The following is a 27,478-nucleotide window of genomic DNA, read 5'->3' on the forward strand; positions in this document are numbered from 1 at the left end:
TCCAGGCTATTTATCTGTGATTCCATTTTAGTTTCAAGATTTTGGATCAATTTCACTATCATTATTCGGAATTCTTTATCAGGTAGATTCCCTATCTCTTCCTCTTTTGTTTGGTTTGGTGGGCATTTATCCTGTTCCTTTATCTGCTGGCTATTCCTCTGTCTCTTCATCTTGTTTAAATTGCTGAGTTTGGGGTGTCCTTTCTGTATTCTGGCAGTTTGTGGAGTTCTCTTTATTGTGGTGTTTCCTCACTGTGTGTGGGTTTGTACAGGTGGCTTGTCAAGGTTTCCTGGTTAGGGAAGGTTGTGTCGATGTTCTGGTGGATGGAGCTGTATTTCTTCTCTCTGGAGTGTAATGAAATGTCCAGTAATGTGTTATGAGATGTCTATGGTTTTGGGGTGACTTTGGGCAGCCTGTATCTTGAAGCTCAGGGCTGTGTTCTTTGTTGCTGGAGAATTTGCTTGGTATGTCTTGCCCTGGAACTTGTTGGCCCTTGTGTGGTGCTTGGTTTCAGTGTCGGTATGGAGGCATTTGATGAGCTCCTGTCTGGAGTCAGGAGTTCCCTGGAGTCAGGGTTTGGACTTAAGCCTCCTACTTCCAGTTATCGGTCTTACTTTTACAGTAGTTTCAAAACTTCTCCTTCTATACAGCACCATTGATAAAATATCTACGTTAAAGATGAAAAGTTTCTCTACTGTGAGGGTCACTCAGAGAGGTTCACAGTGTTACATGGAGAAGAGAAGTGGGAGGAGGGAGTTAGAGGTGACCCAAATGAGATGAGGTGGAATCAATAGTGGAGAGAGTGGGCTAGCCAGTAGTCACTTCCTTATGTGCACTCCACAACTGGACCACTCAGAGATGTTCACGGAGTTATACAGAGAAGAGAAGAAGGAGGCAGGAGACAGAGGTGGCCAGAAGGATAAAAGGGGGAAATGAAAAGGAGGGAGACAGATCCAGCCAGTAATCAGTTCCCTAAGTGTTCTCCACCGTCTGGAACACACAGAAATTCACAGAGTTGGGTAGAGTAGAGAGGGGTTAGGGAGGAGATACAGGCGACCTGGTGGAGAAAACGGAGAGTCCAAAGGGAGAGAGAGCAGTCAAGCCAGTAATCTCGTTCCCTAGTGAAAAATGGGTCCTGAAGATTGGGTTCTTAAAGGTACAAAATTGGTAACAAATACATAAAAGCAAAAATTAAAAATCTAGAGTAGAGTTTGGAATTTCAAAAATGCGATGTTAATGAAAAGAAGAAGGAAAAGAAAGAGAGAAAAAACGAACAAAGAAAAACAAACAAGGTTACGAAAATTATAAAGAAACTACAGGTACAAAATTGATAACTAATACCAGAAAGCAAAAATTAAAAATCTAGAGTAGAGTTTGGAATTTCAAAAATACAATGTTAAAAAAAAAGAAGAAGAAAAATAAAGAGAGAAAACAAACAAACCAACAAAAACAATGTCACAAAAATTATAAAGAAAATACAGGTACAAAATTGATATCAAATACCAAAAAGCATAAATTAAAAATCTTGAGTAGAGTTTGGAATTGCAGATGTACAATGTTATATAAAAGAAGAAGAGAAAGAAACAGAGAGGAAAAAAAGAAAGAGGAAAAAAAGTCACAGAAATTATAAAAAAAAAACTATATGTACAAAATTGATAACATATACCAAAAGGCTAAAATTAAAAATCTAGAGTAGAGTTTGGAATTTCAAAAATACGATGTTAAAGAAAAGAAGAAGGAAAAGAAAGAGAGAAAAAACGAACAAAGAAAAACAAACAAGGTCACGAAAATTATAAAGAAACTACAGGGACAAAATTGATAACTAATACCAAAAAGCACAAGTTAAAAATCTAGAGTAGAGTTTGGAATTTCAAAAAACAATGTTAAAAAAAAGAAGAAGAAAAATAAAGAGAGAAAACAAACAAACCAAAAAAAACAATGTCGCAAAAATTATAAAGAAAATACAGGTACAGAATTGATATCAAATACCAAAAAGCATAAATTAAAAATATTGAGTAGAGTTTGGAATTGCAGATATATGATGTTATACAAAAGAAGAAGAGAAAGAAACAGAGAAAAAAAAAGTCACAGAAATTATGAAAAAAACTATAGGTACAAAATTGATAACATATACCAAAAGGCTAAAATTAAAAATCTAGAGTAGAGTTTGGAATTTCAAAAATACAATGTTAAAGAAAAGAAGAAAAAGAAAAAAAACAAAACAAAACAAGGTCAAAAAATTATAAAATATATATATGAAGTTTGCTGAAGAAGAAAAAAAAATAGGGTCTTTTTTTTTTTGCAAAGTAATAGTTATAAAAGTGAAAATTAAAGGGCAATAGAGGACTTAAAATTCTTTTTAATTAAAAAAAAAGAAAGAAAGATTGATCGTAAAAATAGTAAAAATATATCTAGGTCTTTCTCTGGTTTTGTTGTGAGTATTGTGGGTTCAGTTCATTTTTGGCTAGTTCCTTGGTCTGACTTATATTTCTCAAGATCCTATGTAGTCTGTAGTAACCACAGGGTTTTAATCTATGGCCTGTAGCTTCCAAGGCATTTCCCTCTGTTATAGCTTCTTCTGTTTGCTGGTCTCTTCGGCGTCTGGTTCCCGCCCTGACACAAAGGGGGCGGTGGAGGACACTGTTTTTTTTTATTTTATTTAGGCTCACTTGTTCAGTCGCGCTGTGGGGAGGGAGGGAGGGAGGGATGCTGCAAACAGATAACACTGGCGTGCGCTCACAGTGCTTCAGCCACACTGGGTCTGCCCCCGCTCACGGCGCATGTAGCCTCCCTGCCCACACTGCTCGGGCTCTAGGTTCCACCGGGAACAATCAGAGGCCGGCCCTGGGCTGAGCTCCCAGGTCCAAGCCGCTCAGGTTCAGGCACTCGGGTAGTCCTCAGAGGCGCAGACTCGGTTGGGCCTGTGTTTTGTGCTCTTCCCAGATCCGAGCAGCTAAGGTGATGTGTTTGGTGGGCGCCAATGCTGCGACTTATCGCCTCCCCGCCACTCGGTTATCTGGGTGTAAAACCGGCGCACCTTCTCAGGCAGATGTTGACCGTCCAGACCCCCAAGAAGTTTTAGTTAGCAAAGAAGCCTGCTTACAGTTTTATAGATAGTGTCTCTCTTGGGCTGCGATTGCCCCCTTACGGCTCTGGCTGCCTGTCACCGGAGGGGCAAGGTCTGCAACCGGCTATCTCTGTTCAGTCCTTTGTTCTGTGCGCGGGCCTGGCGGTGTCTTAGGTTAGGGCTGGCTTTTCGCGTGGTAGATATCCCACAGTCTGGTTTGCTAGCCCAAATTATTTCGCTCAGATAGCGCTCAGGACATTCCGGCTGATTCTTACTCTAAGGGACACAGCCCGCGCCGCGCTTCCCTGCCCAGCCCCCGCTTGCTAATGCCATGTGCAGGCGTCTGCGCTGCTTCTCCGCTGGGGGAGTTACCGTAGGGCTCACAATCTGCGATTTTTAATTGTTTATTTATTTTTTTTCTCCCTTTTATGTTGCCCTCTGTGCTTCCAAAGCTTGGCACAGATTCGGCAGTGAGAAGGTTTCCTGGTGTTTGGAAACTTCTCTCTTTTTAAGACTCCCTTCCTGGGACGGAACTCCATCCCTCCCTCTTTTGTCTCTTTTTTTGTCTTTTATATTTTTTCCTACCTCCTTTCGAAGAGTTGGGTTGCTTTTCTGGGTGCCTGATGTCCTCTGCCGGCATTCAGAAGTTGTTTTGTGGAATTTACTCGACGTTTAAATGCTCTTTTGATGAATTTGTGGGGGAGAAAGTGTTCTCCCCATCCTACTCCTCCGCCATCTTGGCTCCTCCTCCTGTATTTGGGTCTTAAGTGACTTGTAGACAATGTAGATTTTTATTTCTAATAAAAATTAGAAATTTAGAATTAATATAATAAACATATAACATATTAGCTTTAGATGTACAACACAAAGATTCAATATATGCATGTATTGCAAAAAGATCACCACGATAAGTCTAATTAACATCCATCTCAGATATAATTGCATTTTTTTCTTGTGATAAGAAGTTTTAAGATTTAAGATTTACCCTCCTAGCAACTTGTACATTTACAATAAGGTATTAACTACAGTTATCATGCTGTATAGTACATCCCTAGGACTTATTTATATTTTACAACTAGAAGTTTGTACTTTTTGACCACGTTCATTCATTCTGACCCCTTTTCATCTCTGATAGCCACCAATGTGTTCTCTGCATTTATGAGTTCAGATTTTTATTTTATAGTCCACATATGTGTGCGTGCTCAGTCGCTCAGTTGTATCTGACTCTGCGACCCCATGGACTGTAGCCCACAAAGCTCCTCTGTCCATGGGATTCTCCAGGTGAGAATACTGAATAAGTTGCCATTTCCTACTCCAGGGGATCTTCCTGATCCATGGATCGAACCCAGGTCTCTTGTGTCTCCTGCTTTGGTAGGCAGATTCTTTACCACTGCACCACTGGGAAAGCCCATAGTCTATATATAGGTGAGATAATATGATATTTTATTTTCTCTTCTTGATTTATTCCATTTAGCATAATGCCTTCAAGTCCCATCCATGCAATCATAAATGACAGTATTTCCTTCCTTTTTATGGCTATATTATATTCCATTATAAATAGGATATTTATCTACACAGTTTATAATGATTAGATGTAGTGAAGGATTTACTTCAGTATACTACTTTTTATTGTAAAAAGTACAATACCAGAAACTTTCTGGTAAGTTTTAAACTTTTTATGGTATTATACTTTTAACTCCTGAATTTCTATTGGTTCTTTATTACAATGCTGTTCTCATTATTGATATTCCCTAATTGTTCTTATACTTTTTTGATATTCTTAGTTCTTCATACATGGTTTCCTTCTTCTCTTTGCACATACCTAAGACATGTATTTTATAGTTTTTAATCTAGTAAGTCCAGTGTCTGGGTTTCCTCAACAGTGGTTTGTGTCAATCTTTTTTCAGCTGTTAATGGACCATGCTTACATGTTTTATATAATGTAATGTGGTAACTCTGGAAATAATATTTTACACTCTTCTAACAATTGATATTGTTATTTGATGAAGACTGTATTAATTCCTTTGCGTAGTAACTTTTCCAGATTATTTTTGCTAAGACTATTTTCTTATCTTGTGTGGCCAATTGACTCTCTGTTCTGTTATATCCATAGTCAGATAGTGACCTTACAGAGATTCTCTTAAATACCTGTACCTAAATATAAATGGGAAAAGAAAGCATTCTCTTTGTGTTTTCAATGAAAGCCATGGATATTGAAACAATGGCTGCTTTCTGTGCCAGCCTTTTGGTGATCCAAACACACAATCCCAATGTAGAAGAATGTGGTCCAGTTTCCTGTTCTGAGATCTGCTGGCTACACCACAAATACAGTCCACACTTTCCATAACTGTCTGCCTTGGAACTGGGTTATGAGGACTGTTAGTCAGCATGGGAGATGTCACATTTATCAGACACTGAACTTAAGCACATCAGCTGCAAGTGTCTAACTAGTTTCCAGAGTCCCAAAGTAGTTGCTCAGACACTTTGTGCATGGCCAGTTGTTGTTTCAGTTGAGGAATGGATATTTGAAACTTCCTATCTGCCTTCTTTGTGACATTAATTCAGTAATGCTATCATAATAATACTGAGTGCTTTTGATCTATATCAAGGAAGGTTTTTATTTGTATACATGCTAAGTTACTTCAGTACTATCTGTGGACTGCAGCCTGCCAGGCTCCCCCGTCCATGGGATACTCCAGGCAAGAATACTGGAGTGGGTTTCCACGCCCTCCTCCAAGAGATCTTCCCAACTCAGGGATCAAACTTGTGTCTCTTCCATCTACCTGCACTGGCCAGTGGGTTCTTTACCACTAGCACCACCTGGGAAGCCCTTTATTTATATAGGCTTTCTTTCATCTTTCAACATTGTTTTATATAATTCCTTTCAGCAGTATTTTCTATAGCCTAATAATGATAGGCTATGTACACATAATGGCTTTATCTTCAAATCCAATCCAAGAAATCAAAATACTAGTAGTGTTTTATGAGTTCACTGCCTTTCTTACTGACTTTAGAATAGTTTTGAATTGACAAGCTTATAGCTTGTGTAAAGTCAAAGGCGATGACTCTTTTTCTAGAAAAGTATACTCATTCAGAGTGTTTGGTCTCCCTTGAGGGTGTTTATTACTTAATATTAGACATGGCACTGGACCACTGGAGGTTGCAAATGCATTGTGAAATTAATACTGGCCTAAAGACAGGTTCACAATGTTTTTGCATGTTAACAGTCCCTTCTACTCAGTACTTAGAACAGCCTGCTTTATTTTCCTTGTCAAGTGCTTTTTATGTTTGTTTGTTTTAATTCTGTGAAAAAATTCCCTTGGTAATTAGATAGGGATTACATTGAATCTGCAAGGAGATCCAACCAGTCCATTCTAAAGATCAGTCCTGGGTGTTCTTTGGAAGGACTGATGCTAAAGCTGAAACTCCAATACTTTGGCCACCTCATGCGAAGAGTTGACTTATTGGAAAAGACTCTGATGCTGGGAGGGATTGGGGCCAGGAGGAGAAGGGGACAACAGAGGATGAGATGGCTGGATGGCATCACTGACTAGATGGGCGTGAATTTGAGTGAACTCTGGGAGTTGATGATGGACAGGGAGGCCCAGCGTGCTGCAATTCATGGGGTTGCAAAGAGTCAGACACGACTGAGTGACTGAACTGAAATGAACTGAACATTAAATTTGTAGATTGCCTTGGGTAGTATAGTCATTTTCACAATATTGATTCTTCTGATCCACAAACATGATATATCTCTCCATCTGTTTATGTCATCTTTGATTTTTTTGTTGGGATCTTATAGTTTTCTGAGTACAGATCTTTTACCTCATTAGGTAGGTTTATGCCTAGCTACTTTATTCTTTTTGGTGTGATGGAAAATGAGTCTGTTTCCTTGATTTCTCGTTCTGATCTTTCATTGTTAGTGTATAGGAATGAAAAAGATTTCTTTTCTATGTATTAATTTTGTATCCTGCAACTTTACCAAATTCATCAATGAGCTCTAGTAGTTTTATGGTAGCATCTTTAGGATTTTCTGTGTATAGTATCATGTATAATACCATTGGTTGCAATGTGGTGGGTGTGTGCTCAGTCATGTTCAATCCATTGGTTATTTAATAACATATTGTTCAGCCTCCATGTGTTTGTGTTTTATACATTTTTTTTCCTGTAATTGATATCTAATCTCATAGCCTTGTGGTTGGAAAAGTTTCTTGATATGATTTCAGTTTTCTAAAATTTACTGAGTTTTGATTTGTGACCCAAGATGAGATCCTGGAGAATGTTCCATGTGTGCTTGACAAAAAAGTGTATTCTGGTGCCTTAGAATGGACTTTCCAATTAATATCTAGGACAGTAAGTTTATCTAGTCTAATGGGTTATTTAAGGCTTGTATTTCCTTCTTAATTTTCTGTCTGGATGATCTGCCCAGTGCTATAAGTTTAAGTTGCCCACTATTATTTTGTTACTATAGATTTCCCTTTTAATGGCTGTTAGCATTTGCCTGATACACTGAGGTGCCTCTATGTTGGGTGCATATGTATTCATAATTGTTACATCTTCTTGGATTGATCCTTGATCATTATGTACGGTCCTTCCTTGTCTCTTGTAACAGTCTTTATTTAATTTATTTGTTTATCTTTATTTATTTAGCTGTGCCAGGTCTTAGTTGCAGCATGCAGGATCTTCTAATTGTGGTATGTGAACACTTAGTTGCAGCATGTGAGATTTAGTTCCCCAACCAGGGATCAAACCTGGGCCCCCTGCATTGGGAGTGCAGAATCTTAGTCACTGGACCACCAGCGAAACCCCAGTCTTTATTTTAAAGTCTATTTTGTCCAATATGAGTATTGCTACTCCAGCTTTCTTTTGATTTCCATTTCTACGGAAATCACTTTCAATCTATCAAATACTTGTTTTGAGTAAGAAAGAGGAAGTGTACCAGTAGGTTTCTATTTATATTTTGCTGGCAAAAAATTAAGCTGCATAGCCTGAAAGTGAATGTGTTAGTCACTCGGCTGTGTCTGCCTCTTTCCAACTTCATGGACTGTAGCCCACCAGGCTTCTCTCTGTCCATGGAATACTCCAGGCAAGAATACTGGGGTGGGTAGCCATTCCAATATCCGGGGGATGGAGAAGCTATTGCCTTCTCCAGGGGATCTTCCCTACCCAGGAATCAAACTTGAGTCTCCTGCATTGCAGGAAGATTCTTTACTATCTGAACCACTACCTAAATGCAGAAGAGGCTGATGAATGGAACTTTTAGGCAAATGAGGAATAAGGCAGGAGAAAATAACATTTAAGTCAACTGATCTATAGTATTTTGTTTTTCTATACAATGGTTTTTTTTCTGTAATTGCCAAGTAATTTGTATGTTGCCTTAACTTTAAAACACCATGAGCTATTTTGGATTAAGGGCAATTCTGATAAACTAGCTTGTCAAACAATTTTATCAAATCATTCCTAGGAAAAACAAAATCAACAATTTGAGTTTACTTTGGAAAACTTGACAACCACTGTATTTGATTTGTTTGGAGCTGGGACTGAGACAACGAGCACCACTCTGAGATATGGGCTCCTCCTGCTGCTGAAGCACCCAGAGGTCACAGGTATGGTACATGGTGAGCAGGGTGACTGCAGAAGAGATATTGAAAAGAGACTGGAAGTGTTTTCCATCTTCTTGCTCTTCGAGAATTATGTAAATCTCTGTTTGAGCAGCTTAATGTTTTCAGATTTAACGAAGGGATGGTATTGAGACATCTTTACATAATACAGGAGGATGACAGACAGGAGTGAAACACTGTGGAAAATAACAAAAGCGATAAAGCAGCATCTGGATTTCATGGGAGGTCATGTGTAGCTGGCACCCCCAGCATGAATTGGCCTGGGGCTGCATAATGTCTTTATTATGGAGAGGCCAATTTGTTGCCACCTCATTCTGCAAATGCAATGTTTTAAAGCCAGGGCAGGGAAAATGGAAGTTCTCCTTGCTGCTGCTGCTAAGTCGCTTCAGTTGTGTCCGACTCTGTGTGACCCCATATGGCAGTCCACCAGGCTCCTCTGTCCCTGGGATTCTCCAGGCAAGAATACTGGAGTGGGTTGCCATTTCCTTCTCTGGATACTCTCCTTGATGCTGCTAAGTCGTTTCAGTTGTGTCCAACTCTGTGCGACCCCATAGACGGCAGCCCACCAGGCTCCGCTGTCCCTGGGATTCTCCAGGCAAGAACACTGGAGTGGGTTGCCATTTCCTTCTCCAATGCATGAAAGTGAAAAGTGAAAGTGAAGTCGCTGAGTCGTGTTCGACTCTTCGCGACCCCATGGACTGCAGCCTTCCAGGCTCCTCCGTCCATGGGATTTTCCAGGCAAGAGTAGTGGAGTGGGGTGCCATTGCCTTCTCCAGGATACTCTCCTTACTGAAGCCTAAATGGAAATCCTAGAAATTTAGTGAGGTAGCCAGATATAACATCTACTTTCTTGGAAGTGATCTAAAAATTTAGATTCACAAGAAATTGTACTATTCAGGTTTAAGGTGCCTGTAAAGGTATTTTATTAGTCCAGAAGTCTGGTTGTAGAGAAACAGTGCTTGCCAAAATAAGAACTTTGGCAGTCTATAATTTTATCTTTTACAAAGAACATTATATAAGACATTTACATTTAAAGGGCTATGATTGTTCATAGCAATTTAGAAACAATGTCCTGTCATGTGTCAGGATGTTCTTCTAAAGTTGGACAAGAAGAGGCCAGGAAACAGCAACAGATAGATCTTTAACAAATTTCTAAAACACAGAGGACATACTGAGGGGTGATAATGAAGTCAGTGGAGAAGATGAAGTTGTATCCTAAATATCGGAAAAGGAAGATACTGCCCTGGTAGCTCAGTTGGTAAAGAACCCACCTGCAATGCAGGAGACCCCGGCTTGATTTCCAAGTCAGGAAGGTTCCCCTGGAGAAGGGATAGGCTGCCCAGTCCAGTATTCTTGGACTTCCTTGGTAGCTCAGGTGATAAAGAATCCATCTCCAATGCAGGAGTCCTGAGTTTGATCCCTGGGTTGGGAAGATCCCCTGGAGGAAGGCATGGCAACCCACTATAGTATTCTTGCCTGGAAACCCCACTGACAGAGAAGCCTGGCGGGTTACAGTCCATGGGGTCGCAGAGAGGCGGACACAATTGTGCGACTAAGCACAGCACAGAGAAGATTAAGTTGTGTCCTAAATATCAGAAAAGGAAGATATATAATTAGGAAAAATTATTTATATCCCTACCATCCTGTCAGTTTCAGCATTTAGAAGTAGCAGGTGTCAAACAGAATAGGGGGAGACAAAGGCTGATAAAAGTAGCTCATCTAGCCACAGCTCTTTGACAACTCCTTAGTGGCTCAGAAGGTAAAGAATCTGACTGCAATGCAGGAGACCCAGGTTCAATCCCTGGGTTGGAAAGATCCCCTGGAGAAGGGAAAGGTAATCCACTCCAGTATTCTTCCCTGGAGAATTCCATGGACAGAGGAACCTGGAAGGCTCCAGTCCATGGGATCACAGAGTTGGACATAACTGAGACACTAACACTTTCACTTTATCAGATCACTGTGTTCCCCGAATAGGATGAGAGAGGTTTAGTCTCTACAGAAGTGGAATCTAAGAGGCCCTACACCCAGGACACTGGGCAGAGACAGGAGGAAATAGTGTGGCATGGAAGAAAGTTTAGGGAAGAATCCACATCTTGAATTCAGACTCAGCTCCGTTCTGCACCCTGCTTCCTGAAATTCAGCAGCAAGAGGAAAAACTCCAGAGCATGAACACTCTGGAGAAAAGACTTCTAAATATTGCCATGTAGATAGATAATTCTCTTGATATGTCTAGCAGAGTGAATGAAATAAAAACATTCACCTCAAGACAGAGGGTCATGAAATTTCAGAACACCAGGATAAAAGAGAAAATTGCAAAAACATTCAGAGAAATGTAGCAGGTCATAGATAAAGGATTAGAGTTCACAACAGCATCAGAATTCAAGAGCAACTATCAAACTGGGTATTGATTTTATAAAGGGTGTTTTCAGACCAGTGTGTTTGACAAAATTTTTACCCACTCTTTCCCTTTTCTCATCCAAATGCCTGAAGTCATGTCATAGGAAAGCATGGCTCCAGAAATCTTGAGAATTCATGAAGGAGAATGAAAGTCTCAGGGCTATTGCTAGATATCAGGCATAGAAAATATCTGTTTCAAAATGGATAGATAAAGCAGCTATGAAGGGAGAGGCCAAACAAAAGAAAAGTGGTTGATGATCTGAGATTTCCTTATAAAAGGAAAACTATTATTTGGAGTTTGGAATATTTATCTCAGTATTTGGAAATAATTCTAGATCAAGATGCAGAAATTTATAAGATGAAATAGACATATTTAAGTCCAAGAAAATACAAAAAATGAAACATAATCATAGTTGTCTGATCAGGAAACTTTGTTTATGTAGTCAGAATGATGATAGAATGAAATTCTAACAGCCGAAAGTTGTGATCTAAATATATTGGGGGAAATGGAGTAGCAGGAATTATGTGTGTTTTGTATGAAGTGGAGATGGAGCTATACTAATAAATTCTCATCTCCCACAGGACAATATTGTCTAGAAATAGGTATGTTAAAAATAGAAACAGTGAATTATTATTTAGAAATATAGCATCAATTTCAGAAGAAACTGCTAGAATACTCAGTGTGGTGGCTTATGGAAATTGGAAGATGAAAAGAGTATCATTGCAAATTGTACAAATACACAAATACACAAAACATGTATAATTTAACTTTTCTACCTCTATATTATTTTGTTAAAAATTAACACCTGATTCCTATTTTTCTTTCAGCAAGGACTATAATGTCTTGAGGTTATGTTTTATTTATATTTTGAAACAGTTCATCATTTGTTTTATTATGTATGTTAATATAGAGATATGTATAGATGTATCTTAAGCCTAGTTTGTAGGAAACGTACATACATCTATATTACAGTCATTTTCTCTCTATGTCTGGGTGTAGTTCTGGGCATGTAACTGATTTTTTTTTTAATTTTTGTTTATTTATTCATTTAGTTTGGCTTTGCTGGGTCTTTGTTGTTGCATGTGGACTTTCTCTAGTTTTAGTGACTGTGGGCTACTTTCTAGTTGCTGCATTCAGGCTTATCATTGTAGTGGCTTCTCTTGTGCAGCACAGGCTCTAGGGTACACAGGCTTTAGTAGTTACAACACATAGGCTCAATAATTGCAAGGCACAGGCTCAGTTGCCCCACAGTATATGGAATCTTCCCAGACCAGAGATTAAACACGTGCTCCCTGCATTGGCAGGCAGATTCTTATCCACCGGACCACCAGGGGAGTCCTGATGTTTATAATGATGTTGGAATACCTTCATAATGCCTCATGTATCCCTGAATTCAGTCCTAAATATTCATTGGAAGGACTGATGCTGAAGCTGAAACTCCAATACTTTGGCCACCTCATACGAAGAGTTGACTCATTGGAAAAGACCCTGAGGGATGGTACGGGGAGGGAGGAGGGTTCAGGATGGGGAACACGTGGCTGAACCTGTGGCGGATTCATGTTGATATATGGCAAAACCAATACAATATTGTAAAGTTAAAAAATAAAAAAAATAATAATAATAAAATCAGCACCTGGAAAAAAAAAAAAAAAAGGAAAAGACCCTGATGCTGGGAAAGTTTGAAGGCGGGAGGAGAGGGAGATGACAAAGGGTGAGATGGTTGGATGGCATCACCAACTCAATGGACATGAGTTTGAACAAGCTCCAGGAGTTGTTGAGCATAGTGTACTGAGGTCCACGGGGTTGCAAAGAGTCGGACATGACTGAGTGACCGAACTGAACTGATCCCTGAATTGGTATGCAAATGTGATATGCGTTTTTCTTTTTTGCATTAGTCATACTATCTCTTATCAGCTAAGGTCCAGGAAGAGATTGGCCGTGTGATTGGAAGACACCGGAGCCCCTGCATGCAGGACAGAAGCCACATGCCCTACACGGATGCTGTGGTCCACGAGATCCAGAGATACATTGACCTGGTCCCTTCCAGTCTGCCCCATATGGTGACCCAAGACATTGAATTCAGAAACTATATCATCCCCAAGGTTAGATTGGTTTCTCTTACAGTGACTTCAGTGGTCTTGACATTCCCATTTCATGGTATTGAAAGGTTGTTGTTGAATCACGTGAAGACACCAGGATTCTTGGCCCCAGGAGGAGAATTCAATCCGGGGCCATAGATGAGGCTTGATCGCTCAGAGCTTTTGTGTAATAAAGTTTTATTAAAGTATAAAGGAGATAGAGAAAGCTTCTGACATAGGCATCAGAAGGGGGCAGAAAGAGTACCCACTTGCTAGTGTTAGCAATGAAGTTATATACTTGCCAGTGAATCCAAAGAATATTGGGAGGTTGTAAAGACCTCACCAGACCTACTCCCATAATTTACATTTTAAGATAACAGAATTAGCCAGAAGGGTTAATCCAGAGACTGTGCTCAGGCAGGACACATTATTGTTATATAATCCTTGTAAAAACCAGGTCTACTCCCATAATTTACATTTTAAGATAACAGAATTAGTCAGAAGGTTTAATCCAGAGACTGTCCTCAGGCAGGACACACTATTGTTATATAATCCTAAGGAATGTAGAGAAGGAAAAAAATGTTTGTCCTTTCTTCCTCCTTAATAATTCCAGACCCCTCTCTCCTTGGGGACCCCTAGACTCCTTATCAACCTGCCTAGGAAATGACTCTCTCAGTATGGGTGCAATCCTTAATGAACACAGATGAGAGAAGCACAAAAATCATATATGTAGCAATTCAATGGTTTGTGTGTTGTTTCCAGGTTAGTCTAGAAAGCTTTATAACAGACTTTGACAGGTAGCAATGTAAGTCTTCCAAATTTGTTCTGCTTTATTAATATTGTTTTCCTGATCTTAGCTGTTTACTTTTCCAAACAATGTTAGTACTGGTTTGTCAATTTATCAAAGCTCTCTGCTGGGATTTTCATCAGTGTTATATTTGATATATTTAGAAAGGTTTAACATCATGACTCATTTTATCTTTGTGTTAATAAATATGGTATATACTTCCAGTTTTCGGGGGTTTATAGTTCTCTCAAAATTTTTCAGTGTACTGATTGGCTTGCAAATCTTTTGTTGTTTTGTTTCCCCCCTAGGTGCTTAATATCATCTTGCTTTTATAAACTTTTTAGTCTTTTCTATTTCTTTTATCTGGAATATGGGAATATAATCAGCTTTTATCATTTGATGATTTTAATGGTAGGAAACTTGATAATTTTTAAATCATTACTAATAATCTTTCTCTAAATTAATTGCAATTTCTATATACATTGCCCTGTAATCTGGGTTAATATCCATGTTTCATCTTTGTTTCATTTCTGATCTACAGGAGAGTGGAGGTTAACCTCTCACTACTGAGCATGTTTTATGTACATTTTGGTAGATTTTAAAACTTAGATTAGGAAAATTTACCCTCTATTTTTTATGATTTATAGGTTATAATTGCTATACAATTTTTTCATATTGATTTCTACAACTATTGCTATGATTGTATGGCCTCAATTTCCCACTAAATATACATATTATAAATATACACACAGCTGAATTTAGTTTGCTACATTTTGTTCAGAACTTCACTGTTTAGAGTAAAGAATTTTGGTCTATATTTTTTCCTCAAAATTTTCTTGTCAGATTTCTGATATTAAGATAATGTTGTCCTTATAAAGTGAAATGAGAAATATTCCCTATGGTGGACATATTTTATAAGTTTCCCCCTCTTCTACTTGTGGTCACCTAGCTGTGCCTTTGAAGTGCCTAATAACTTTTTATTGAGTATCAATTGTTATAAATGAGAAAATGCTGAGTTTCAGATGATGTTTATATTCTTCCACAAAAAGTTCATCCTTCTCCTAGTGGATATTTGGAATGATATAACACCTCCCTTTTAAATAAAATGTGGGCATTGACATAGACTAAAATTATTAATAACTTTAGATATTAAGGCGGTAGAAGCATGAGTCTTAACCATTGGACCACCAGGGAGGTCCCCCCAGCCTGTATTTCAAATTTTCCCACTTTTACTGGAATATCCTTTATAGTATTTTTGTCCCTTTTTAATTCAATATCCAGCCAAAGAACAAGCATGAAATCTGGCTATCTTCACTTTTTAGTCTTCCATTATGAGTTCTCTTTGCCCTCTTTGTTTTCTTTTAGTACATTTCACTTTGTGAAGTGTCCAGGCCAATACTCATGTAAAATATTCTTCAAGCTGGTTCTCTAGAAATTAGATTCCAGTTATGATTGGGCAAGAGAACTACATAAGTGCTTTGTGTTTCCCACTGAAATTCGTTGGGAAGGTGGGAGGCCACATCATGTCATTTATCTCGTTATTGGTTATGCACTGTTGTTCACATTATAAAATAGTATCTGTCAGGTTTTTCCATGGCCTATGTTCTGGCTTTTTTTTTTTTTTTTTACACTTAATTAATAAAAATCTATGGCATTGTACTATAACTTGGTAAATTTCATGCTTATCATTCACCTACAGTTTTAGCATTAATAGGTAAATGTTGCTTAAGTCAGTGACCCTAAGCTGAATTGTTATAAAATGATTTTTCTATTTTTTTATCCTTTCTGTATGTTTCTTTTTTAATTTTATTTTTTAATTAGTTAATTTATTGATTTTACTTTACAATATTCTATTGGTTTTGCCATACATTGACTTGAATCTGCCATGAGTGTACATGTGTTTCCCATCCTGAACGCCCCCTCCCACCTCCTTCCCCATTCAATCCCTTTGGGTCATCCTAGTGCACCAGCCCCAAACACCTTGTATCATGCATCAAACCTGGACTGACGATTCATTTCACATATGATATTTTACATGTTTCAATGCCATTCTCCCATATCATCCTGCCCTCACCCTCTCCCACAGAGTCCAAAAGACTGTTCAATACATCTGTGTCTCTTTTGCTGTCTCACATACAGGGTTATTGTTACCTTCTTTCTAAATTCCACATTATGCACTAGTATACTGTATTGGTATTTTTCTTTCTGGCTTACTTCACTCTGTACAATAAGCTCCAGTTTCATCCACCTCATTAAAACTGATTCAAATGTATTCTTTTTAATGGATGAGTGATATTCCATTGTGTATATATACCACAGCTTTCTTATCCATTCATCTGTTGATGGACATCTAGGTTGTTTCCATGTCCTGGCTATTATAAACAGTCATGCGATGGACATTGGGGTACACGTGTCTCTTTTGACTCTGGTTTCCTCAGTGTGTATGCCCAGCAGTGGGATTGCTGGGTCACAAGACAGTTCTATTTACAGTTTTTTAAGGAATAGCCACACTGTTCTCCATAGAGGCTGTACTACTTTGTATTCCCACCAACAGTATAAGAGGGTTCCCTTTTCTCCACACCCTCTCCAGCATATATTGCTTGTAGACTTTTGGATAGCAGCCATTCTGATGGGCGTGAAATGGTACCTCATTGTGGTTTTGATTTGCATTTCTCTGATAATGAGTGATGTTGAGTATCTTTTCATGTGTTTGTTAGCCATTTGTATGTCTTCTTTGGAGAAATGTCTGTTTAGTTCTTTGGCCCACTTTTTGATTGGGTCGTTTATTTTTCTGGAATTGAGCTGCAGGAGTTGCTTGTGTATTTTTGAGATTAATTCTTTGTCAGTTGCTTCATTTGCTATTATTTTCTCCCATTCTGAAAGCTGTCTTTTCACCTTGCTTATAGTTTCCTTTGTTGTGCAGAAGCTTTTAATTTTAATTAGGTCCCATTTGTTTATTTTTGCTTTTATTTCCAATATTCTAGGAGGTGGGTCATAGAGGATCCTGCTGTGGTTTATATCGGAGAGTGTTTTGCCTATGTTTTCTTCTAGGAGTTTAATAGTTTCTGGTCTTATGTTTAGCTCTTTAATCCATTTTGAGTTTATTTTAGTGTATGGTGTTAGAAAGTGTTCTAGTTTCATTCTTTTACAAGTGGTTCACCAGTTTTTCCAGCACCACATGTTAAAGAGATTGTCTTTTCTCCATTGTATATTCTTGCCTACTTTGTCAAAAATAAGCTGTCCATAGGTGCGTGGATTTATCTCTGGGCTTTCTATTTTGTTCCATTGATCTATATTTCTGTCTTTGTGCCAGTACCATACTGTCTTGATAACTGTGGCTTTGTAGTAGAGCCTGAAGTCAGGTAGGTTGATTCCTCCAGTTCCATTCTTCTTTCTCAAGATTGCTTTGGCTATTCGAGGTTTTTTTGTATTTGCATACAAATTGTGAAATTATTTGTTCTAGCTCTGTGAAAAATACCATTGGTAGCTTGATAGGGAATGCATTGAATCTATAGATTGCTTTGGGTAGTATACTCATTTTCACTATATTGGTTCTTCCGATCCATGAACACAGTATATTTTTCCATTTATTTGTGTTCTCTTTGATTTCCTTCACCAGTGTTTTATAGTTTTCTATATATAGGTCTTTAGCTTCTTTAGGTCGATATATTCCTAAGTATTTTATTCTTTTCGTTGCAAAGGTGAATGGAATTGTTTCCTTAATTTCTCTTTCTGTTTTCTCATTGTTAGTGTATATGAATGCGAGGGATTGCTGTGTGTTAATTTTATATCCTGCAACTTTACTATATTCACTGATTAGCTCTAGTAATTTTTTGGTGGAGTCTTTAGGGTTTTCTATGTAGAGGATCATGTCATCTGTATACAGTGAGCGTTTTACTTCTTCTTTTCCAATCTGGATTCCTTTTCATTTTATGCTCTGATTGCTGTGGCCAGAACTTCCAAAACTATGTTGAATAGTAGTGGTGACAGTGGGCACCCTCGTCTTGTTCCTGACTTTAAGGGAAATGCTTTCAAATTTTCACCATTGAGGATAATGTTTGCTGAGGGTTTGTCATATACAGCTTTTATTATGTTGAGGTATGTTCCTTCTATACCTGCTTTCTGCAGGTTTTTTGTCGTAAACGGATGTTGATTTTTGTCAAAGGTTTTCTCTGCATCTATTGAGATAATCATATGGTTTTTATCTTTCAATTTGTTAATGTGGTGTATTACATTGATTGACTTGCGGATATTGAAGAATCCTTGCATCCCTGGGATAAAGCCCACTTGGTCATGATGTATGACTTTTTAATGTGTTGTTGGATTCTGTTTGCTAGAATTTTGTTAAGGATTTTTGCTTCTATGTTCATCAGTGATATTGGCCTGTAGTTTTCTTTTTTTGTGACATCTTAGTCAGGTTTTGGTATTAGAGTGATGGTGGCCTCATAGAATGAGTTTGGAAGCTTACCTTCCTCTGCGATTTTATGGTGGAGAAGGAAATGGCAACCCACTCCAGTACTCTTGCCTGGAGAATCCCACGGAGGGAGAAGCCTGGTAGGTTATAGTCCATGGGGTCGCAAAGAGTCGGACACGACTTCTGGAATTTTCTGGAAGAGTTTGAGTAGGATATGTGTTAGATCTTCTCTAAATTTTCAGTAGAATTCAGCTGTGAAGCCGTCTGTTCTGGGCTTTTGTTTGTTGGAAAATTTCTGATTACAGTTTCGATTTTCGTGCTTGTGATGGGTTTGTTAAGATTTTCTATTTCTTCCTGGTTTGATTTTGGAAAGTTGCAATTCTCTAAGAATTTGTCCATATTTTCCAAGTTGTCCACTTTATTTACATATCAGATCATATCAGTCATCGCTCAGTCGTGTCCGACTATTTGCGACCCCATGAATTGCATCACTCCAGGCCTCCCTGTCCATCACCAACTCCCGGAGTGCACTGAGACTCACGTCCATCGAGTCAGTGATGCCATCCAGCCATCTCATCCTCTGTCGTCCCCTTCTCCTCCTGCCCCCAATGCCTCCCAGCATCAGAGTCTTTTCCAATGAGTCAACTCTTTGCATGAGGTGGCCAGAGTACTGGAGTTTCAGCTTTAGCATCATTCCTTCCAAAGAAATCCCAGGGCTGATCTCCTTCAGAATGGACTGGTTGGATCTCCTTGAAGTCCAAGGGACTCTCAAGAGTCTTCTCCAACACCACAGTTCAAAAGCATCAATTCTTCGGCGCTCAGCCTTCTTCACAGTCCAACTCTCACATCCATACATGACCACAGAAAAAACCATAGCCTTGACTAGATGAACCTTTGTTGGCAAAGTAATGTCTCTGCTTTTCAATATGCTATCTAGGTTGGTCATAACTTTCCTGCCAAGGAGTAAGCATCTTTTAATTTCATGGCTGCAGTCACCATCTGTAGTGATTTTGGAGCCCAGAAAAATAAAGTCTGACACTGTTTCCACTGTTTCCCCATCTATTTCCCATGAAGTGGTGGGGCCGGATGCCATGATCTTTGTTTTCTGAATGTTGAGCTTTAAGCCAACTTTTCACTCTCCACTTTCACTTTCATCAAGAGGCTTTTTAGTTCCTCTTCACTTTCTGCCATAAGGGTGGTGTCATCTGCATATCTGAGGTTATTGATAATTCTCCTGGCAATCTTGATTCCAGCTTGTGTTTCTTCCAGTCTAGCATTTCTCATGATGTATTCTGCATAGAAGTTAAATAAGCAGGGTGACAATATACAGCCTTGACGAACTCCTTTTCCTATTTGGAACCAGTCTGTTGTTCCATGTCCAGTTCTAACTGTTGCTTCCTGACCTGCATACAAATTTCTCAAGAGGCAGATCAGGTGGTCTGGTATTCCCATCTCTTTCAGAATTTTCCACCGTTTATTGTGATCCACACAGTCAAAGGCTTTGACATAGTCAATAAAGCAGAAATAGATATTTTTTCTGGAACTCCCTTGCTTTTTCTATGATCCAGCAGATGTTGGCAATTTGATCTCTGGTTCCTCTGCCTTTTCTAAAACCAGCTTGAACATCAGGAGTTCACAGTTCACATATTGCTGAAGCCTGGCTTGGAGAATTTTGAGCATTACTTTACTAGCATGTGAGATGATAATAGTTTCTTATGATCGTTTGTATTTCTGTGTTGTCTGTTATGATCCTTCCATTTTCATTTCTAATTTTGTTGATTTGATTTTTCTCCCTTTGATGATGATTTTTCTCCCTTTCTTGATGAGTCTGGTTAATGGCTTGTCAATTTTATTTATCTTCTCAAAGAACCAGGCTTTTGGTTTTATTGATTTTAGCTATAGTCTCTTTTGTTTCTTTTGCATTTATTTCTCCCCTAATTTTTAAGATTTTTTTCCTTCTACTAACCCTGGGATTCATAATTTCTTCATTTTCAAGTTGCTTTAGGTGTAGAGTTAGGTTATTTTTTTGACTTTTTTCTTGTTTCTAGAGGTATGCCTGTATTGCTACAAACCTTCCCCCTAGCACTGCTTTTACACTGTCCCATACGTTTGGAGTTGTTGTATTTTCATTTTCATTCATTTCTATGCACATTTTGATTTCTTTTTTTATTTCTTCTGTGATTTTTGGTTATTCAGAAGCATGTTTTTCAGCCTCCGTGTGTTTTGATTTTTAATAGTTTTTCTCCTGTAATTGAGATCTAATCTTACTGCATTGTGGTTCAGAAAAGATGCTTGGAATGATTTCAATTTTTTTGAATTTACCAAGGCTAGATTTATGGCCCAGGATGTGATCTATCCTGGAGAAGCTTCCGTGTGTGCTTGAGAAAAAGGTGAAATTCATTGTTTTGGGGTAAAATGTCCTATACATATCAATTAGGTCTAACTGGTCTATTGTGTCATTTAAAGTTTGTGTTTCCTTGTTAATTTTGTTTAGTTGATCTATCCATAGGTGTGAGTAGGGTATTAAAGTCTCCCACTATTATTGTATTATTGTTAATTCTCCCTTTCATACTTGTTAGCATTTGTCTTACATATTGTGGTGCTCCTTTGTTGGGTGCATATATATTTATCATGGTTATATCTTCTTTGATCATTATGTAGTGTCCTTCTTTGTCTCTTTTCACAGCCTTTGTTTTAGTCTATTTTATCTGATATGAGTATTGCTACTCCTGCTTTCCTTTGTTCTCTATTTGTGTGGAATATCTTTTTCCAGCTCTTCACTTTCAGTCTGTATGTGTCCCTTGTTTCTAGGTTTGTCCCTTGTAGACAACATATATAGGGGTCCTGTTTTTGTATCCATTCAGCCAGTCTTTGTTTTTTGGTTGGGGCATTCAACCCATTTACATTTAAGGTAATTCTTGATAAGTATGATCCCGTTGCCATTTACTTTATTGTTTTGGGTTCGAGTTTATTCAACCTTTCTGTGTTTCCTGTCTAGAGAAGACCCTTTAGCATTTGTTGGAGAGCTGGTTTGGGGGTGCTGAATTCTCTCAGCTTTTGCTTGTCTATAAAGCTTTTGATTTCTCCTTCATATTTGAATGAGATCCTTGCTGGGTACAGAAATCTGGGCTGTAGGTTATTTTCTTTCATCACTTTAAGTATTCCCTGCCATTCCCTTCTGGCTTGAAGTGTTTTTAATGAAAGATCAGCTGTTATCCTTATGGGAATCCCCTTGTGTGTTATTTGTTGTTTTTCCCTTGCTGCTTTTCATATTTGTTCTTTGTGTTTTATCTTTGTTAATTTGATTAATATGTGTCTTGGGTTGTTTCATCTTGGGTTTATCCTGTTTGGGAATCTCTGGGTTTCCTGGACTTGGGTGATTGTTTCCTTCCCCCATTTTTGGGAAGTTTTCAACTATTATCTCTTCAAGTATTTTCTCATGGTCTTTCTTTTTGTCTTCTTCTTCTGGGACTCCTATGATTTGAATGTTGGGGTGTTTAACATTGTCCCAGAGGTCTCTGAGGTTGTCCTCATTTCTTTTAATTCTTTTTTCTTTTTTCCTCTCTGTTCCATTTATTTCTACCATTCTATCTACTACCTCACTTATCCTATCTTCTGCCTCCCTTATTCTACTTTTGTTTCCCTCCAGAGTGTTTTTTATCTCATTTATTGCATTATTCAGTACATATTAACTCTTTTTTATTTCTTCTAGGTCCTTGTTAAACCTTTCTTGCATCTTCTTGATCCTTGTCTCCAGTCTATTTATCTGTATCTCCAATTTGTTTTCAAGATTTTGGATCATTTTCACTATCATTATTTGGAATTCTTTATCAGGTAGATTCCCTATCTCTTTCTCTTTTGTTTGGTTTGCTGGGCATTTATCCTGTTCCTTTACCTGCTGGGTATTTTTCTGCCTTTTCATCTTGTTTATATTGCTGCATTTGGGGTGGTGTTTCTGTATTCTGCCGTTTGGTGGTTCCTCTTTATTATGAAGGTTCCTCACTGTGGGTGGGGTTGGATGGGTGGCTTGTCAAGGTTTCTGGTTAAGGAAGCTTGTGTCAGTGTTCTGGTGGGTGGAGCTGGATTTTTTCTTTCTGGAGTGCAATGAAGTGTTCAGTAAAGTTTTGAGATGTCAGTGGGCTTGGTGTGACTTTGGTCAGCCTGTATATTGTGGCTCAGAGTTATGTTCCTGTGTTTCTGGAGAATTTGAGTGTTATGTCTTGCTCTGGAGCTTGTTGGCCCTTGGGTGGTGCTTGGTTTCAGTGTAGGTATAGAAGCATTTGATGAGCTCCTATCGATTAATGTTCTCTGGATTCAGAAGTTCTCTGGTGTTCTAAGAATTTGGCCTTAAGCCTCCTGCCTCTGGTGTTCAGTCTTATTCTTACAGTAGCCTCAAGACTTCACTTTCTATACAGCACCAGTGATAAAACATTGAGGTAAATGAAGAAAAGTTTCTCCACAGTGATGGACACCTGGAGAGGTACACAGAGTTATGTGGAGAAGAGAAGAGGAAGGAGGGAGATAGGCGTGACCAGGAGGAGAAGCGGGGGAATCAAAAGGGAAGAGAGAAAGCTAGCCAGTAATCACTACCTTATGTGCTGTCCACAGTCTGGATCCCTCAGAGATGTTCATGGAGTTGCACATAGAAGAGAAGAGGGAGGAAGGAGACAGAGGTGACTAGGAGGATAAAAGGGGGAATCAAAAGGAGAGCAACAGATCCAGCCAGTAATCAGTTCCCTGAGTGTTCTCCACAGCCCAGAACACACAAAGAGATTCACTGATTTGGGTAGAGAAGAAAAGGGGAAGGGGGTAAATAGAGGCGACCTGTTGGAGAAAAAGGAGAGTAAAAAGGGGGAGAGAGCAATCAGGCCAGTGATCTCACTCCCAAGTAAAAATGGGTCCTGTAGATTGGGTTCTTAAAGGTATAAAGTTGATAACAAATATCAATAAGCAAAGATTTAAAATCTTGAATAGAGGTTAGATACTCAAAAATACAACATTAAAAAAGAAAAAGCAAAACAAAAACAAAAACCCCCAAAAACAAAAAACAAACAAAAAAACACAAAGTCACAGAAATTATAAAATATATATATATGAAGTTTGCTTTAAAAATAGTCTTTCTTTTTTATTTTTGCAAGGTAATAGTAGGTTATAAAAATGAAAATTAAAGGAGTAATGGGGACTTAAAAATAACAAAAAAATAAAATAATTTTTTTTAATTTAAAAAGTGATAATAGTAAAAATATATCTAAGACTTTCTCTGGAGTTAGTTCATTTTCAGATAGTTCCTTGGTCTGGCTTGTACTTCTTGCAGTCTATAGGCCCCTTCCTATGTAATTGGTGCCAACTACACAGTTTTAATCTATTGCACCTGAACCAAAGCGGTTCCCTCTGTTTATTTTAGCTTCCTCTGTTTGCTGATCTCTTCAGTGCCTAATTTCTGCCCTGACACAAGGGGCAAGGTGGTGGTCACTTTTTTTTAGGCTCATTTGTTCAGTCGTGCTTTGGGGAGGAAGGAACACTGCAAACAAATATCACTGGCGTGTGTTCACGGTGATTCAGCCACAGTGGGTTTGCCCCTGCTCACAGCATGTGTGCTTTCCCAGTCTACACTGCTCAGACTCCATATTGCTCTGCTGGGAACTGTCTGATGTGGGCCCTGGTTTGCACGCACTTCCCACGTCTAAGCCGCTCAGGTTCATGTTCTTGGGTACTCCACAAAGGTGCAGACTTTGTTGGGCCTGCATTTTGCGCCCATCCCAGGTCCGAGCAACTCAGGTGGCCAGGTCCTTGATGCGCGTAGTAGCCCTCAGTTGAAGGTTGCGACTTATCCTCTCCCCTGTCCCAGCCACTTGGTTTTCTGGGTGTACAACAGGTGCACCTTCTCAGGTGTGCCGTGTGTCTCTTCTGGGAAGCTGATCTCTGGCTGCCACCCTCCCGGTGGATGTTGACCGTCCAGAATCCCAAGAAGTCTTGGTTATCAAGGAAGGCTGCTTGCAGTTTGGTGTAGGATGCCTCCCTGGGGCCACGATTGCCCCCTTCCGGCTCTGGCTGCCCTCGCCTGCCTGTCTCCGACAGGGGATAGGCTGGGTCCACAGCCAGCTAGCTCTGCTCAGTCCTTTGTTCTGTGAGCGTGCCTGGCGGTGGTTAGGGCTTTTCCCAGGATCACAGGATAGCTATTCCACAGTCTGGGTTGCTATCTCAAGCTAGTTCCCTCAGATTGCCCTCAGGGCATTCAGGCCCAGTCCTTATCTTAAGCAATGCAGCCTGCTCCTCCCTGTTCCTCCCCCCCGTTTGCTAGTGGGGGATGCGAGCCTCTGGGCTGTTGCACAGCTGGAAGTTGCTGTTATGCAGGTAATCTGTGAGTTTTAATTATTTATTTATTTTTCCTCCCGGTTATTTTGCCCTCTGAGATTCCAAGGCTCGCCACAGAACCGCCCAGAGAGAGTGTTTCCTGGTGTTTGGAAACTTCTCTTTTTTTAAGACTCCCTTCCCAGGATGGATCTCAGTCCCTACATCTTTTGTCTCTCTTTTTATCTTTTATATTTTGTCCTACCTCCTTTCAAAGACAATGGGCTGCTTTTCTGGGTGCCTGATATCCTCTGCCAGCATTCAGAAGTTGTTCTGTGGAATTTGCTCAGGGCTCAAATGTTCTTTCGATGAATTTGTGGGGGAGAAAGTGGTCTCCCCGTCCTGTTCCTCTGCCATCTTAGGACCGCCCGCCCCCCTTTCTATATGTTTTTAAGCTAGCATCTATCTCTAATGAACCCTGCCATATACTTTAAGACAAACAATCCGCATGGCAATGATAAATACTAGCAATTGTTATTATACTTATTGTTATTATCACAGAATTTATTATTATTAATTAGATGAGAAATCTGTTTATAAAAGGCTTATGAACTTATAATCCAGACATCCCAAACTCTAACAGAGTCTCCCCGTTTTAAACCATAATCCACATATTAGATGAGTGAAAACTAAAGTAGTGAAATAAGGCAGCTGATGGGGACAGACACCAGTATGATAAGCAGAACGGATTCATAAGGTCTAATACACTAGGATCCATGAACTCACTACTTCAAATATCACTGTCACTTGCCTTAAGCTTATTCCTTATTTATTACTTCTTTGTCTGGCTCAAAATGCCATTGTCTTTCTTTGGACCTAGAATTCCTCACCTGTAGGTCATAAGATTGGAATGAATAATTTATAACATTTCTTCCAGTTCCATGACTTATTTATAATTCAGTTTATCTTCATCTTTTCTTCCCAGGGCACAGGTGTATTAGTATCACTGACTTCTGTGCTGTATGATGACAAAGTATTTCCTAACCCAGAAATGTTTGACCCTGGCCACTTCCTGGATGAGAGTGGTAACTTTAAAAAGAGTGACCACTTCATGCCTTTCTCAGCAGGTAACAAAATTTTTTCCTTCGTTACTTCAAAGGACAAGATGCTTTGGGGGTGGGGGCGGAGGATCAGTTGGAACTTCTTATAAAATTCCCACTCAGGGGCTGGTTGAACTGCTCTTTTCCTATACTCAGGTGTAGTAATTGCAATGCCCACACACTTTCCCTTCTCATAATATATGCTCTTCATTGCACTAAGTCACCAAAGCTTTGAAAAGATGACCTAATTCTTTCAAATTCAGAAATAAAATTTGAGCTAGGTGCTGAAAATATAAGAGAAGTGCACCTTATCCATAAGGAACCATGTGTTATAAAACTTGAAACTTCAAGATGTGTTGAAGATTGATGAAGATGTAGTTAGAGCAGAGAACAGAGGCTGTGAGGAGTAAAAATAAAGATGATAAGGACATCAGACTAAGAACGTAAAATACAACAATACTGTGTGTTTCCAGGAGAAGAAAAAGATTGATGAAAACATGAAATATCAAATTGCATGAGAATTGTTAATGAAGTACTTGGCATAGTGCCAAAGCTCATTAAAAATTTGTGTAAATAAGGGTAGCCATTCTGCTCTAAGTCACGTCAGTCGTGTCCGACTCTGTGCGACCCCATAAATGGCAGCCCACCAGGCTCCCCTGTCCCTGGGATTCTCCAGGCAAGAACACTGGAGTGGGTTGCCATTTCCTTCTCCAATGTGAGGGTAGCCATTAAGATATGAAATTATGTGGACAGCATGTGTATCCATTCTATGTCTGTCTATCTAACTGTTGTGGCTTTCATTTATCCATTCAACCATTCATCAATGGTTACTTTCTAACCACTGATAAGTAACACATTGGCCAGTTCCTCATGAAACTCCTCCACAGCTGTGAGAGGTTGGAATGCCAGATGTGCATGCCAACTCTTTCTAACAGCCAGAAACACTGTTCAAGGAGTATATACTCTCTGTGTTTGTTATTTTCAGGAAAACGGATTTGTGCAGGAGAGGGCCTGGCCCGCATGGAGGTGTTTTTATTCCTGACAGCGATTTTACAAAAATTTACTTTGAAATCTGTGGTTGACCCAAAGGACATCGACACCACCCCAATTGCCAATGGGTTCGCTTCTGTGCCGCCTCCTTACAAGCTCTGTTTCATTCCTCTGTAAGGACTTGTCGCCTATGATGTTGTCTTCAACTCCTTCTCATCTGGGGCATTGGTCACCTCCTTTCCTCTTCATTCTTCTGCCTAGGAATGCCTTCTCAACCTCTCTTCTTGTTATGGTGCAGTTTCACTGCAGAAATGTATCTGCTATTCTCCATATCCTGTAACATTTGTATTGGCCATCACATATGCTAATGCTTTATCTATTATCGAGTAGCACTATGTAGTCAATACAAAATAGAACAAGATGATTAGTGTATGGCAATGGAGAGTTATTATTCTATGCATGTTCCTAATTAAAAGCATAATTTGATGAGCCAGTTCTCAGAGTTTCCTTATTGTGTGCCTAATACACGTAAGAAAGGAAGGAAAGTAATTCAAAGAAGTCATGTTGGTCTTATAGTGATCAGCACAGAGGACTAGGGAGATTAAGCAGGAAAGTTCTTTTAGCTGCATGTCACCTAGAGTTACTTGAGGTTTGTATTTGATACTGAAAGAGATTGTGTCCAGGAGTGCCTCAGTAGGAAAATGTTGAGATCAGTGATAGTAAGGAATTAAA

General features: G+C 39.1%; 1 protein-coding gene across 1 annotated transcript in view; it reads left to right on the forward strand.

Moving 5' to 3' along the window:
* LOC102401347 (cytochrome P450 2C9) overlaps window positions 1-27,235 on the forward strand; it is a 53,931-nt gene extending 26,696 nt beyond the window's left edge. Inside the window, exons 6-9 of the mRNA XM_045164106.1 lie at window positions 8,532-8,673; window positions 13,001-13,188; window positions 25,642-25,783; window positions 26,742-27,235. Of these exons, the coding sequence (XP_045020041.1) occupies window positions 8,532-8,673; window positions 13,001-13,188; window positions 25,642-25,783; window positions 26,742-26,923 (654 nt within the window). The 3' untranslated portion in view covers window positions 26,924-27,235. The remainder of the gene's footprint in view (window positions 1-8,531; window positions 8,674-13,000; window positions 13,189-25,641; window positions 25,784-26,741) is intronic.
* Window positions 27,236-27,478: the final 243 nt, after the last annotated feature.

This window comes from Bubalus bubalis, chromosome 23 (genome assembly GCF_019923935.1).
Source record: "Bubalus bubalis isolate 160015118507 breed Murrah chromosome 23, NDDB_SH_1, whole genome shotgun sequence".
In the NCBI taxonomy this organism is placed as follows: Eukaryota; Metazoa; Chordata; class Mammalia; order Artiodactyla; family Bovidae; genus Bubalus; species Bubalus bubalis.